The sequence below is a fragment of the Tachyglossus aculeatus genome, chromosome 19 (genome assembly GCF_015852505.1).
Source record: "Tachyglossus aculeatus isolate mTacAcu1 chromosome 19, mTacAcu1.pri, whole genome shotgun sequence".
In the NCBI taxonomy this organism is placed as follows: domain Eukaryota; kingdom Metazoa; phylum Chordata; class Mammalia; order Monotremata; family Tachyglossidae; genus Tachyglossus; species Tachyglossus aculeatus.
Window position 1 is genome coordinate 25,636,724 of NC_052084.1, and position 12,327 is coordinate 25,649,050.

Genomic DNA, 12,327 nt, shown 5'->3' on the forward strand with positions numbered 1-12,327 from the left:
TTATTATTACTATTATTAAAATGGCGATTAAGACTGCGAGCCCCATGTGGGACAACCTGATCACCTTGTATCCCCCTCAGTGCTTAGAACAGTGCTTGGCACATAGTAAGCGCTTAGCAAATACCATTATTATTATTATTGTTATTAAAATGGGGATGAAGCCTGTGAGCCCCCCGTGGGAAAACCTGATGACCCTGTATCTCCCCCAGCGCTTAGAACGGTGCCGGGCACATTGTAAGTGCTTAACAAATATTATTATTATTATTATTATTATTATTATTATTAAAATGGGGATTAAGACTGTGAGCCCCCCGTGGGACAACCTGATTACCTTGTATCCCCCCAGCGCTTAGAACAGTGCCTGGCACACAGTAAGCGCTTAACAAATACTACAATTATTATTATTATTACTATTATTATAATGGGGATTAAGACTGTGAGCCCCACGTGGGACAACCTTGATTACCTTGTATCCCCCCAGCGCTTAGAACAGTGCTTGGCTCATAGTAAGCGCTTCACAAATACTACTATTATTATTATTATTAAAATGGGGATTAAGACTGTGAGCCCTACATGGGACAACCTTAATCACCTTGTATCCCCCCCAGCGCTTAGAACAGTGCTTGGCACATAGTAAGCGCTTAACAAATACTACTACAATTATTATTATTATTGCTATTACTAAAATGGGGATTAAGACTGTGAGCCCCACGTGGGACAACCTTGATTACCTTGTATCCCCCCAGCGCTTAGAACAGTGCCTGGCACATAGTAAGCACTTAACAAATACTACAATTATTATTACTATTACTAAAATGGGGATTAAGGCTGTGAGCCCCACGTGGGACAACCTTGATTGCCTTGTATGCCCCGCTACCGCTTAGAACAGTGCTTGGCACATAGTAAGCGCTTAACAAATACTATTATTATTATTATTACTATTATTAAAATGGGGATTAAGACTGTGAGCCCCACGTGGGACAACCTTGATTACCTTGTATCCCCCCCCCAGCGCTTAGAACAGTGCCTGGCACATAGTAAGCGCTTAACAAATACTACTATGTTTATTATTATTATTACTATTACTAAAATGGAGATTAAGACTGTGAGCCCCACGTGGGACAACCCTGATTGCCTTGTATGCCCCGCTACCGCTTAGAACAGTGCTTGGCACATAGTAAGCGCTTAACAAATACTATTATTATTATTATTACTATTATTAAAATGGGGATTAAGACTGTGAGCCCCACGTGGGACAACCTTGATTACCCTGTATCCCCCCAGTGCATAGAACAGTGACTGGCACATAGTAAGCGCTTAACAAATACTATTCTTATTATTATTATTACTATTATTAAAATGGGGATTAAGACTGTGAGCCCCATGTGGGACAACCTTGATTACCTTGTATCCCCCCAGCACTTAGAACAGTGACTGGCACATAGTAAGCGCTTAACAAATACTATTATTATTATTATTATTACTATTATTAAAATGGGGATTAAGACTGCGAGCCCCATGTGGGACAACCTCGATTACCTTGTATCTCCCCAGTGCTTAGAATAGTGCCTGGCACATAGTAAGCGCTTAACAAATACTACTATTATTATTACTATTATTAAAATGGGGATTAAGACTGCGAGCCCCAAGACTGCAAGCCCCACGTGGGACAACCTGATCACCTTGTATCCCCCTCAGCGCTTAGAACAGTGCTTGGCACATAGTAAGCGCTTAACAAATACTACTACAATTATTATTATTATTATTACTATTACTAAAATGGGGATTAAGACTGTGAGCCCCACGTGGGACAACCTTGATTACCTTGTATCCCCCCAGCGCTTAGAACAGTGCCTGGCACATAGTAAGCACTTAACAAATACTACAATTATTATTACTATTACTAAAATGGGGATTAAGGCTGTGAGCCCCACGTGGGACAACCTTGATTGCCTTCTATGCCCCACTACCGCTTAGAACAGTGCTTGGCACATAGTAAGCGCTTAATACTATTATTATTATTATTACTATTATTAAAATGGGGATTAAGGCTGTGAGCCCCACGTGGGACAACCTGATCACCTTGTATTCCCCCCAGTGCTTAGAACAGTGCTTGGCACATAGTAAGCGCTTAACAAATACTACTATTATCATTATGATTACTATTATTAAAATGGGGATTAAGACTGTGAGCCCCACGTGGGACAACCTTGATTGCCTTGTATCCCCCGCTACCGCTTAGAACAGTGCCTGGCACATAGTAAGCGCTTAATAAATATATTACTATTATTAAAATGGGGATTAAGGCTGCGAGCCCCACGTGGGACAACCTGATCACCTTGTATTCCCCCCAGCGCTTAGAACAGTGCTTGGCACATAGTAAGCGCTTAACAAATACTACTATTATCATTATGATTACTTACTATTATTAAAATGGGGATTAAGACTGCGAGCCCCCCGTGGGACAACCTCGATTACCTTGTATCCCCCCGCACCGCTTAGAACAGTGCCTGGCACATAGTAAGCGCTTAATAAATATATTACTATTATTAAAATGGGGATTAAGGCTGCGAGCCCCACGTGGGACAACCTGATCACCTTGTATCCCCCTCAGCGCTTAGAACAGTGCTTGGCACATAGTAAGCGCTTAACAAATACTACTATTATTATTATTATTATTACTATTATTCAAATGGGGATTAAGGCTGTGAGCCCCACGTGGGACAACCTGATCACCTTGTATCCCCCCCAGCGCTTAGAACAGTGCCTGGCACATAGTAAGTGCTTAACAAATACTACTATGATTATTATTATTATTACTATTACTAAAATGGGGATTAAGGCTGTGAGCCCCACGTGGGACAACCTTGATTGCCTTGTATCCCCCCCCCCGCCCCCCGCGCTTAGAACAGTGCCTGGCACATAGTAAGCGCTTAACAAATACTACTATTATCATTATGATTACTATTATTAAAATGGGGATCAAGACTGCGAGCCCCCCGTGGGACAACCTCGATTACCTTGTATCCCCCCAGCGCTTAGAACAGTGCCTGGCACATAGCAAGCGCTTAACAAATACCAACATTATTATTATTAAATAGAAGGGGGTTGAGGAGGAGGGCTACCGGCTGAGAGCCACAGCGGAAACGCTATCGCGGAAAGCTCTGGAAAGGAAGGCCACCCGTCGGAATGAAAAGTTACGAAGGAAAAGCAAATGAAAAGGGACCTTGTTTCAAAATGAGCCGCGGGGCCGTTGGCAATTTCAACGTGCTTGTGTAAGAGGCCGGCGTCGGCGGCGTCGTCTTCGGCCAGCTCCGGACCCTGGGCCAACTTCTGCCATTCCCTCCGCCGGTCGTGAGGCGCCCTGGGCACTTTGTCCGGTTCGTGCGGACGATCCAGATTCTTCTGCTGCAACAGATGTGCAAAGAATAAGAATAATAATAATAATGTTGGTATTTGTTAAGCGCTTACTATGTGCAAAGCACTGTTCTAAGCGCTGGGGTAGATACAAGGTAATCAGGTTGGGGCTCACAGTCTTCATCCCCATTTTCCAGATGAGGGAACTGAGGCCCAGAAAAGTGAAGCGACTTGCCCAGAGTCACACAGCTGACGAGTGGCAGAGCCGGGATTTGAACCCACGGTCTCTGACTCTCTATCCACTGAGCCATGCTGCTTCTCCGATCTTCTCCAATAGAAGCCATTGCCTTCTATCCCCCGCTACCGCTTAGAACAGTGCACATAGCACATAGTAAGCGCTTAACAACAGGACAACCCGTGAGGCGCCGCCGCCTCTTTCGGAAGGAGGCCATCGACAGAAGTCCGAATCAAATCCCTCGCTAGAACATTGACGTCTGAAATGGGGGAACGCGCTCCGTTGATGGCGGTCCGTTCGCGTAGCCCTTCCCTGTCCATCTTTACTGATTAATCCGCTGGGCTTACTCTATTACTTTCTTCCTCTCCCCCTCATCCCCCTCTCCATCCCCCCATCTTACCTCCTTCCCTTCCCCACAGCACCTGTATATATGTATATATGGTTGTACATATTTATTACTCTATTTATTTTACTTGTACATTTCTATCCTATTTATTTTATTTTGTTGGTATGTTTGGTTTTGTTCCCTGTCTCCCCCTTTTAGACTGTGAGCCCACTGTTGGGTAGGGACTGTCTCTAGATGTTGCCAATTTGTACTTCCCAAGCGCTTAGTACAGTGCTCTGCACATAGTAAGTGCTCAGTAAATACAATTGATTGATTGATTGATTGATTACTTACTATTACTCTATTACTATTACACTATTACTATTACGCTATTACTATTACTATAAAATGGGGATTAAGACTGTGAGCCCCACGTGGGACAACCTTGATTGCCTTCTATCCCCCGCTACTGCTTAGAACAGTGCTTGGCACATAGTAAGCGCTTCAAATACTATTATTATTATTATTACTATTATTAAAATGGGGATTAAGACTGTGAGCCCCACGTGGGACAACCTTGATTACCTTGTATCCCCCCCAGCGCTTAGAACAGTGCTTGGCACATAGTAAGCGCTTAACAAATACTATTATTATTATTATTACTATTATTAAAATGGGGATTAAGACTGTAAGCCCCACGTGGGACAACCTTGATTACCTTGTATTCCCCCCAGCGCTTAGAACAGTGCTTGGCACATAGTAAGCGCTTAACAAATACTATTATTATTATTATTACTATTATTAAAATGGGGATTAAGACTGTGAGCCCCACGTGGGACAACCTTGATTACCTTGTATCCCCCCCCAGTGCTTAGAACAGTGCTTGGCACATGGTAAGCGCTTAACAAATACTTCTATTATTATTATTATTACTATTACTAAAATGGGGATTAAGACTGTGAGCCCCACGTGGGCTCTATTACTCTATTTATTTATTATTTATTTTACTTGTACTTATCTATTGTATTTATTTTGTCATCTGTCTCCCCCTTCTAGACCGTGAGCCCACTGTTGGGTAGGGACTGTCTCTATATATTGCCAACTTGGACTTCCCAAGCGCTTAGTACAGTGCTCTGCACACTGTAAGCGCTCAATAAATACGATTGATTGATTGGGCCGGGTTCCCGCAACGTGGCTCTGAGTTGCGGAAACATCACGCGTGATCCGCGCGCACGAGGACCGCCCGGGGCGGCTCCCGGAGCCAAGAGGCCCCATCTCCGCTCGTGATTCCCGCTGCGTCGGAGCAGCCGGTAAGGACACGGAGAAGCGTGGCCTACCTCGGCCCGTTGGCCCGGGAAAACAGGGAAGCCGACCGAGAGTCCGAGGTGAGATGACTTCTCTTTGAACCTACCTATCCACCCTTCCGGCAGCTACAACCTCCATCCCGTCTATTTCGCCACCGACCTCTCGCCCGTGTCCTGCCCCTGGCCTGGAATGCCCTCCCTTAATAATAATAATAATAATGTTGGCATTTGTTAAGCGCTTACTATGTGCCAAGTGCTGTTCTAAGCGCTGGGGAGGTAATAAGGTGATCAGGTGGCTCACAGAATTTTAATCCCCATTTTACCGATGAGGTCACTGAGGCCCGGAGAAGCCAAGCGACTCGCCCAAAGTCACACGGCTGACAGTCGGCGGAGCCGGGATTTGAACCCGTGACCTCGGACTCCAAAGCCCGGGCTCTTTCCACCGAGCCAAGCCCTTCTTCGTTGCCTAGACGGTCACCGTCTCTCCACCTCATTAAAGCACATCTCCTCCATTCATTCACTCATTCATTCATTCATTCAATCGTATTTATTGAGCGCTTACTGTGTGCACAGCACTGTACTAAGCGCTTGGGAAGTACAAATTGGCAAGTAAAAGGGGATTAAGATTGTGAGCCCCGTCTGGGACAACCTGATCACCTTGTATTTCCCCCCAGTGCTTAGAACATTGCTTGGCACGTAGTAAGCACTTAACAAATACCATTATTATTATTATTATTATTATTATTATTATTATTATTATTATTATTATTATTAACAATAAATAAATAATAAATAATCAAAAGACCTCCAGAAAGGTCTTCCCCAACCAAACCTTCGTTTCCTCCCCTCCCGCTCCTGTCCGTGTCGCCCTTGAATTTGCCTCCCTCTCTCAGTGCTAAACCACTTGCGTCCTTAGCCGTAATTTATTTACTTCGATTAATGTCCGTCTCCCTCCTTGGCCGTAATTTATTTACTTCGATTAATGTCCGTCTCCCTCCTTGGCCGTAATTTATTTACTTCGATTAATGTCCGTCTCCCTCCTTGGCTGTAATTTATTTACTTGGCGTAAGCGGGAAGACAGACGTGAATCTGTCGGCTCGTTGCGAGCAGGGACTGTATGTGTTATAGGATACTCTCCCAAGTGCTTTTTATCATCATCATCATCATCAATCGTATTTATTGAGCGCTTATTATGTGCAGAGCACTGTACTAAGCGCTTGGGAAGTACAAATTGGCAACGTATAGAGACGGTCCCTACCCGACAGCGGGCTCACAGTCTAAAAGGGGGAGACAGAGAACAAAACCAAACATACTAACAAAATAAAATAAATAGAATAGATATGTACAAATAAATTAAATAAATAGAGTAAAAAAAAATATGTACAAACATATATACAAGTGTTCAGCACCTCTACGCTCAATAAACTGTCCTTCCCAAGCGCTTAGTCCAGTGCTCTGCCCACAGTAAGCGCTCAATAAATACAACTGAATGAATGTTGTGCTCTCCCAAGCACTTAGTACAGTGTGGCCTAGTGGAAAGAGCCCGGGCTCGGGAGCCCGAGGACGTGGGTTCTAATCCCGACTCTGCCACGTGTCTGCTGTGTGTGACCGTGGCCACTTCTCTGTGCCTCAGTTCCCTCATCTGCAAAATGGGGATTAAGAACGTGAGCCCAGTGCGGGACAGGCACTGTGTCCAATCTGATTGTTTTATTTTATTTTATTTTGTAGTATGTTTGGTTTCGTCTCCCCCTTTTAGACCGTGAGCCCACTGTTGGGTAGGGACCGTCTCTAGATGTTGCCAATTTGGACTTCCCAAGCGCTTAGTCCAGTGCTCTGCACACAGTAAGCGCTCAATAAATACGATTGATGATTGATGAGGATGATTATCTTGTATCTACTCCAGCGCTTAGAACAGTGCTTGGCACATAGTAAGCACATAGACAGCGGGCTCACAGTCTAGAAGGGGGAGACAGACAACGAAACAAAACATATTAACAGAATACAATAAATAATAATAGCCCACCGTTTGTACGTATTTATTACTCTATCTTGTTCATATTTATTCTATTTATTTTATTCTGTTAATATGTTTTGTTCTGTTGTCTGTCTCCCCCTTCTCGACTGTGAACTAGCTGTCAGTTAGGGACCGTCTCTAGACGTTGCCGACTTGGACTTCCCAAGCGCTCAGTACAGTGCTCTGCACACCCTAAGCGCTCAATAAATACGATTGAATGAATGAATGTTGGGTAGGGACCGCCTCTATATGTTGCCAACTTGTGCTTCCCAAGCGCTTAGTACACTGCTCTGCACACAGTAAGCGCTCAATAAATACGATTGAATGAATGAATGTTGGGTAGGGACCGTCTCTATATGTTGCCAACTTGTGCTTCCCAAGCGCTTAGTACACTGCTCTGCACACAGTAAGCGCTCAATAAATACGACTGAATGAATGAATGTTGGGTAGGGACCGCCTCTATATGTTGCCAACTTGTGCTTCCCAAGCGCTTAGTACAGTGCTCTGCACACAGTAAGCGCTCAATAAATATGATTGAATGAATGAATGAAGAGTACCCTAATAATAATAATAATAATGATGCCATTTATTAAGCGCTTACTATGTGCAAAGCACTGTTCTAAGCGCTGGGGAGGTTACAAGGTGATCAGGTTGTCCCACGGGGGGCTCACGGTCTTCATCCCCATTTTCCAGATGAGGTCACTGAGGCCCAGAGAAGTGACTTGCCCGAAGTCACACGGCTGACAATTGGCGGAGCCGGGATTTGAACCCGTGACCTCCGACTCCAAAGCCCGGGCTCTTCCAACTGAGCCACGCTGCTTCTCCATAATAATTATTATTATTATTAAGGTGCTCTGCGCACAATAAACACTCAAAAAATACCACGAATTGATTAAACAACTACTGAACTATGGGGGAAACGCTTGTCTATTTAATAATAATAATTGTGGCATCTGTTAAGAGCTTTCTCCGTCCCAAGCGCTGTATTAAGCGCTGGGGTAGAGACGAGGCGATCAGGCCCAATATGGGGCTAAATAGGAGGGAAACAGGTATTGAATCCCCATTTTGCACCTGAGGGAACTTGGGCACAGAGAAGTTAGGTGACTTGCCCAAGGTCACTCAGCAGGGAAGTGACGGAGCCGGAATTGGAACCCAGGTCCTCCGACTCCCCAGTTCTCTAACAGCAATGATGATATCTGTTAAGCGCTGACTACGTGCCAAGCACTGTTTTAAGCACTGGGGTAGAGACGATAATAATAATGATGGCATTTATTAAGCGCTTACTACGTGCCAAGCACTGTTCTAAGCGCTGGGGTAGAGACAATAATAATAATGATGGCATTTATTAAGCGCTTACGACGTGCAAAGCACCGTTCCACTCGGCCTCGGCACCTTTCTCAACAAAAACACGATTCGGTAGTGGATTTTTAAAATGACTTGGAACTCACAGTGATTCTTGGATTTATATGTTATCATCTGAAATCATCTGCTACCTAAAAAGGCTCATTATTTATTCTGGTAAAACAGAGCACCAACTCTAAGCTATTTAATCAGATCCCTTTTAGCGGGGGGAAAAAAGTGCAAAATACTCAGCTATAGCATTTTTTCTATAAAGATGAAAAGAGAAGAGTAAACCTGACTAAATTCCACATACGCCGACATTCTTCCAGAAAAATCTCAAATTATGCTCAGCGTCTTTTCATACAATACCTTCTGCTTTCTCTTCTCCTTCCTCTTATCCTCCGTGTCTTGCAACATTTTCTCTTTCCACAGATCAAAGAAATACGAAGGATTGGTATAAAACTTCAACCCTTCTTTTCCATCATCCCTGAGGTAAAACAAGGCATATTATTACATTATGTACAGCCTGAATAGAACATTTTTTCAGTTAAGACCACACAATTAACAATACAATTAACCTCCCCGGCGCTTAGAACAGTGCATTGCACATAGTAAGCGCTTAATAAATGCCATTAAAAAAAAAAATACAGGGACACTGGAATGAAAACTATTAAATATTTTCATTACTAGTGCAAAAAGCTAGATTTGAAGGCAACTTGGGTACTTGGGACCACTAGAACATGCACATAGTAAGCGCTTAATAAATGCCATTATTATTATTATTATTAACAAATCCAAAGTATCACTATTACTGTCATAAAACGTAATAATAATAATAATAATGGCATTTGTTAAGCGCTTACTATACGCAAAGCACTGTTCTAAGCGCTGGGGGGGATACAAGGTGATCAAGTTGTCCCACGTGGGGCTCACAGTCTTCCTCCCCATTTTTACAGATGAGGGAACTGAGGCTCAGAGAAGCGAAGTGACTTGCCCAAGGTCTCACAGCGGACTTGGGGTGGAGCCGGGATTCGAACCCACGACCTCGGACTCCAGAGCCCGGGCTCTTCCCACCGAGCCCCGCCGCTTCTCTTCTCCACGCGCGTATAAAAAGCTTCACAAAAAGAAAAGCCTCGTCCGCGCAATCCGCTGTGAGTGAAATATATAATATAAAAAATATATAATATATAATATAATTACATAATATAATTACATAATATAATATATAATATAATTATATAATATAATATAAAAAATATATAATATTTTATAAATATAAATAGAACCAAAATGCTATAAAATCTAGCATTTGGGGAATAGTCCTTGTGGGGAATAAATGGATTTTACGGGCAGTTTTCCTTATCCATCACTCTACACCTGAAAACGATATGAAAGATATTCTTTTTTACTCTGCCACCGACCTGTAAGGGGTAAGTATGTTTAGAGGAGGAGGCTGTTCGCAAACGTCGTACGTTTCCTGCAAGGGAATAGGTAACGTCTTGCGATCAAACAGCTGCTGGTCTTGGACCGTGGAACTGCGGAAGGCCTTTCTCATCGTAATATCTTGCAGGGACACTGAAAAAGGAGAAATTAAAATCAAAAGGGGGCCGATCACTTCATTTTGCTTTCCGTAAAATCACTTCATTCTGCTTTCAGTTGCATTTCGAGTTCCTTCGCTTTATCTTGCGGGGGCACTGAAAGAGGAGGAACATCGTTAAAATCAAAATGGGGCCGATCGCTTCATTTTGCTTTCCGTAAAATCACTTCATTCTGCTTTCAGTTGCATTTCGAGTTCCTTCGCTTTATCTTGCGGGGACACTGAAAGAGGAGAAACATCGTTAAAATCAAAATGGGGCCTATCATTTTGCTTTCAGTAAAATCACTTCATTCTGCTTTCAGTTGCATTTCGAGTCCCTTTGCTTCTCTGTGTCCCGGTTTCCTCATTTAAAAGTGGAGATCTGTTCGACCTGTTGCTGTTTAAGGTTATCTGGTCATTCGTTCTATTTATTGAGCGCTTACTGTGTGCACAGCCCTGTGCTAAGCACTTTGGAGAGTGCCGCACAGCAACAGACACACACATTCCCTGCATTTCCAGACACTGTTCTAAGCGTTGTGTAACCTCAAGTTAATCAGGTTGGGCACGGTCCCTGGCTCGCATGGGATTCACCGTCTTCATCCCCATAACCGACAATAATAACAATAATGACGGCATTTGTTACTAATGTAAAATGTAAAATGATAAGAAAATAATAAGAAATGTAAAATAATACGTTTTATTATTTATTAAGCGCTTACTATGTGCAAAGCACATAAAAATAAATACATTTTATTATTTATTAAGTGCTTACTATGTGCAAAGGACTGTTCAAAGCGCTGGGGGGATACAAGGCGATCAGGTGGTCCCCCCGTGGGGCTCCCGGTCCTTCATCCCCATTTTCCAGATGAGGGAACTGAGGCCCAGGGAAGTGAAGTGACTTGCCCAAGATCATGCGGCAGAGTCGTCATCATCGTCAGTCGTATTTATTGAGCACTTACTGTGGGCAGAGCGCTGTACTAAGCGCTTGGGAAGTACAAATTGGCAACATATAGAGACGGTCCCTACCCAGCAGTGGGCTCACAGTCTAAAAGGGGGGAGTCGGATTAGACTCCCGGGTTTAGATGGGAGTCGGGATTAGAACCCGGGTCCTTCTGACTCCCAAGCCCGTGCTCTAACCACTGGGCCGTGCTGCTTCTCTACCTCCCCTTAGCGTGCCGAGCCTCACGTGAGATGGGGAGTACGAAGCAGAGAAGCGTGGAAAAAAGCCTGGACTTTGGAGTCCGAGGTCATGGGTTCGAATCCCGGCTCCGCCAATTGTCAGCTGGGTGACTTTGGGCAAGTCACTTCTCTGGGCCTCAGTTCCCTTATCTGGAAAATGGGGATTAAAACTGTGAGCCCCCCCCGGGACAACTTGATCACTTTGTAACCTCCCCAGCGCTTAGAACAGGGCTTTGCATATAAATGCCATCATTATTATTATTATTATTACGACTGATCAAAGACCCCTGGCACATAATAAGTGCTTAACGAATACAGAAAAAAAAAGTCACCCCCTCCAGACTGTAAACTCGCTGTGGGCAGGGAATGAATCTACCAACAAACCCGTGACTAAGATCTGTTTACCGGGAACAGTGAAGAGCTTAACGACTCCCATAATAATAGCAATAATAATTGCGGTGTTTGTTAAGCGCTTACTATATGCCAAGCACTGTACTGAGCTCTGGGGTAGATACAAAATAATCAGGTCCCACAGTCGGAGAACAGGTACTGGATCCCCATTTTACAGATGGGGAAACTGAGGCCCAGAGACGTTAAGCGACTCGTCAAAGGTCGCACGGTAGGTAGGCGGTGGTGAGCCGGAATTAGAATCCAGGTTCTCTGATTCCCAGATCCGTGTGCTCTTTCCACTAGGACACACTGCTTCTCTGCTTCCCATCTCCTAGATCTATTTTTTTTTTGCTTGCCTTGACCTTGTCATCTTGGTTTAGGAAGAAAAAAACGGAAAAAAGCAGGTTTTGTGTGGCCCTACTGTATAATAGCAACGTTCTAATTTCTGATTTATTGCGTGCCCCAAAACACTCGGTTTGTCGGAGAAAGGAACCGGGAATGACAGCCAAAAGCTGCTTATCAGCCACACAAATTAAGGGAGTAAAATGGCCTGCGTTATTCTTCGGAACCCGAGGCCCGGCTCGGCATTCAAGATGGGATATTCCG

The 12,327-nt window shown here is 43.9% G+C and overlaps 1 protein-coding gene across 1 annotated transcript in view; it reads right to left on the reverse strand.

Moving 5' to 3' along the window:
• WASF1 (WASP family member 1) overlaps positions 1–12,327 on the reverse strand; it is a 56,527-nt gene that overhangs the window by 6,724 nt on the left and 37,476 nt on the right. Inside the window, exons 5-7 of the mRNA XM_038761321.1 lie at positions 9,998–10,151; positions 8,946–9,063; positions 3,227–3,408 (exon numbers count right to left, since the gene is read on the reverse strand). Coding sequence (XP_038617249.1) covers positions 3,227–3,408; positions 8,946–9,063; positions 9,998–10,151 — 454 coding nt within the window. The remainder of the gene's footprint in view (positions 1–3,226; positions 3,409–8,945; positions 9,064–9,997; positions 10,152–12,327) is intronic.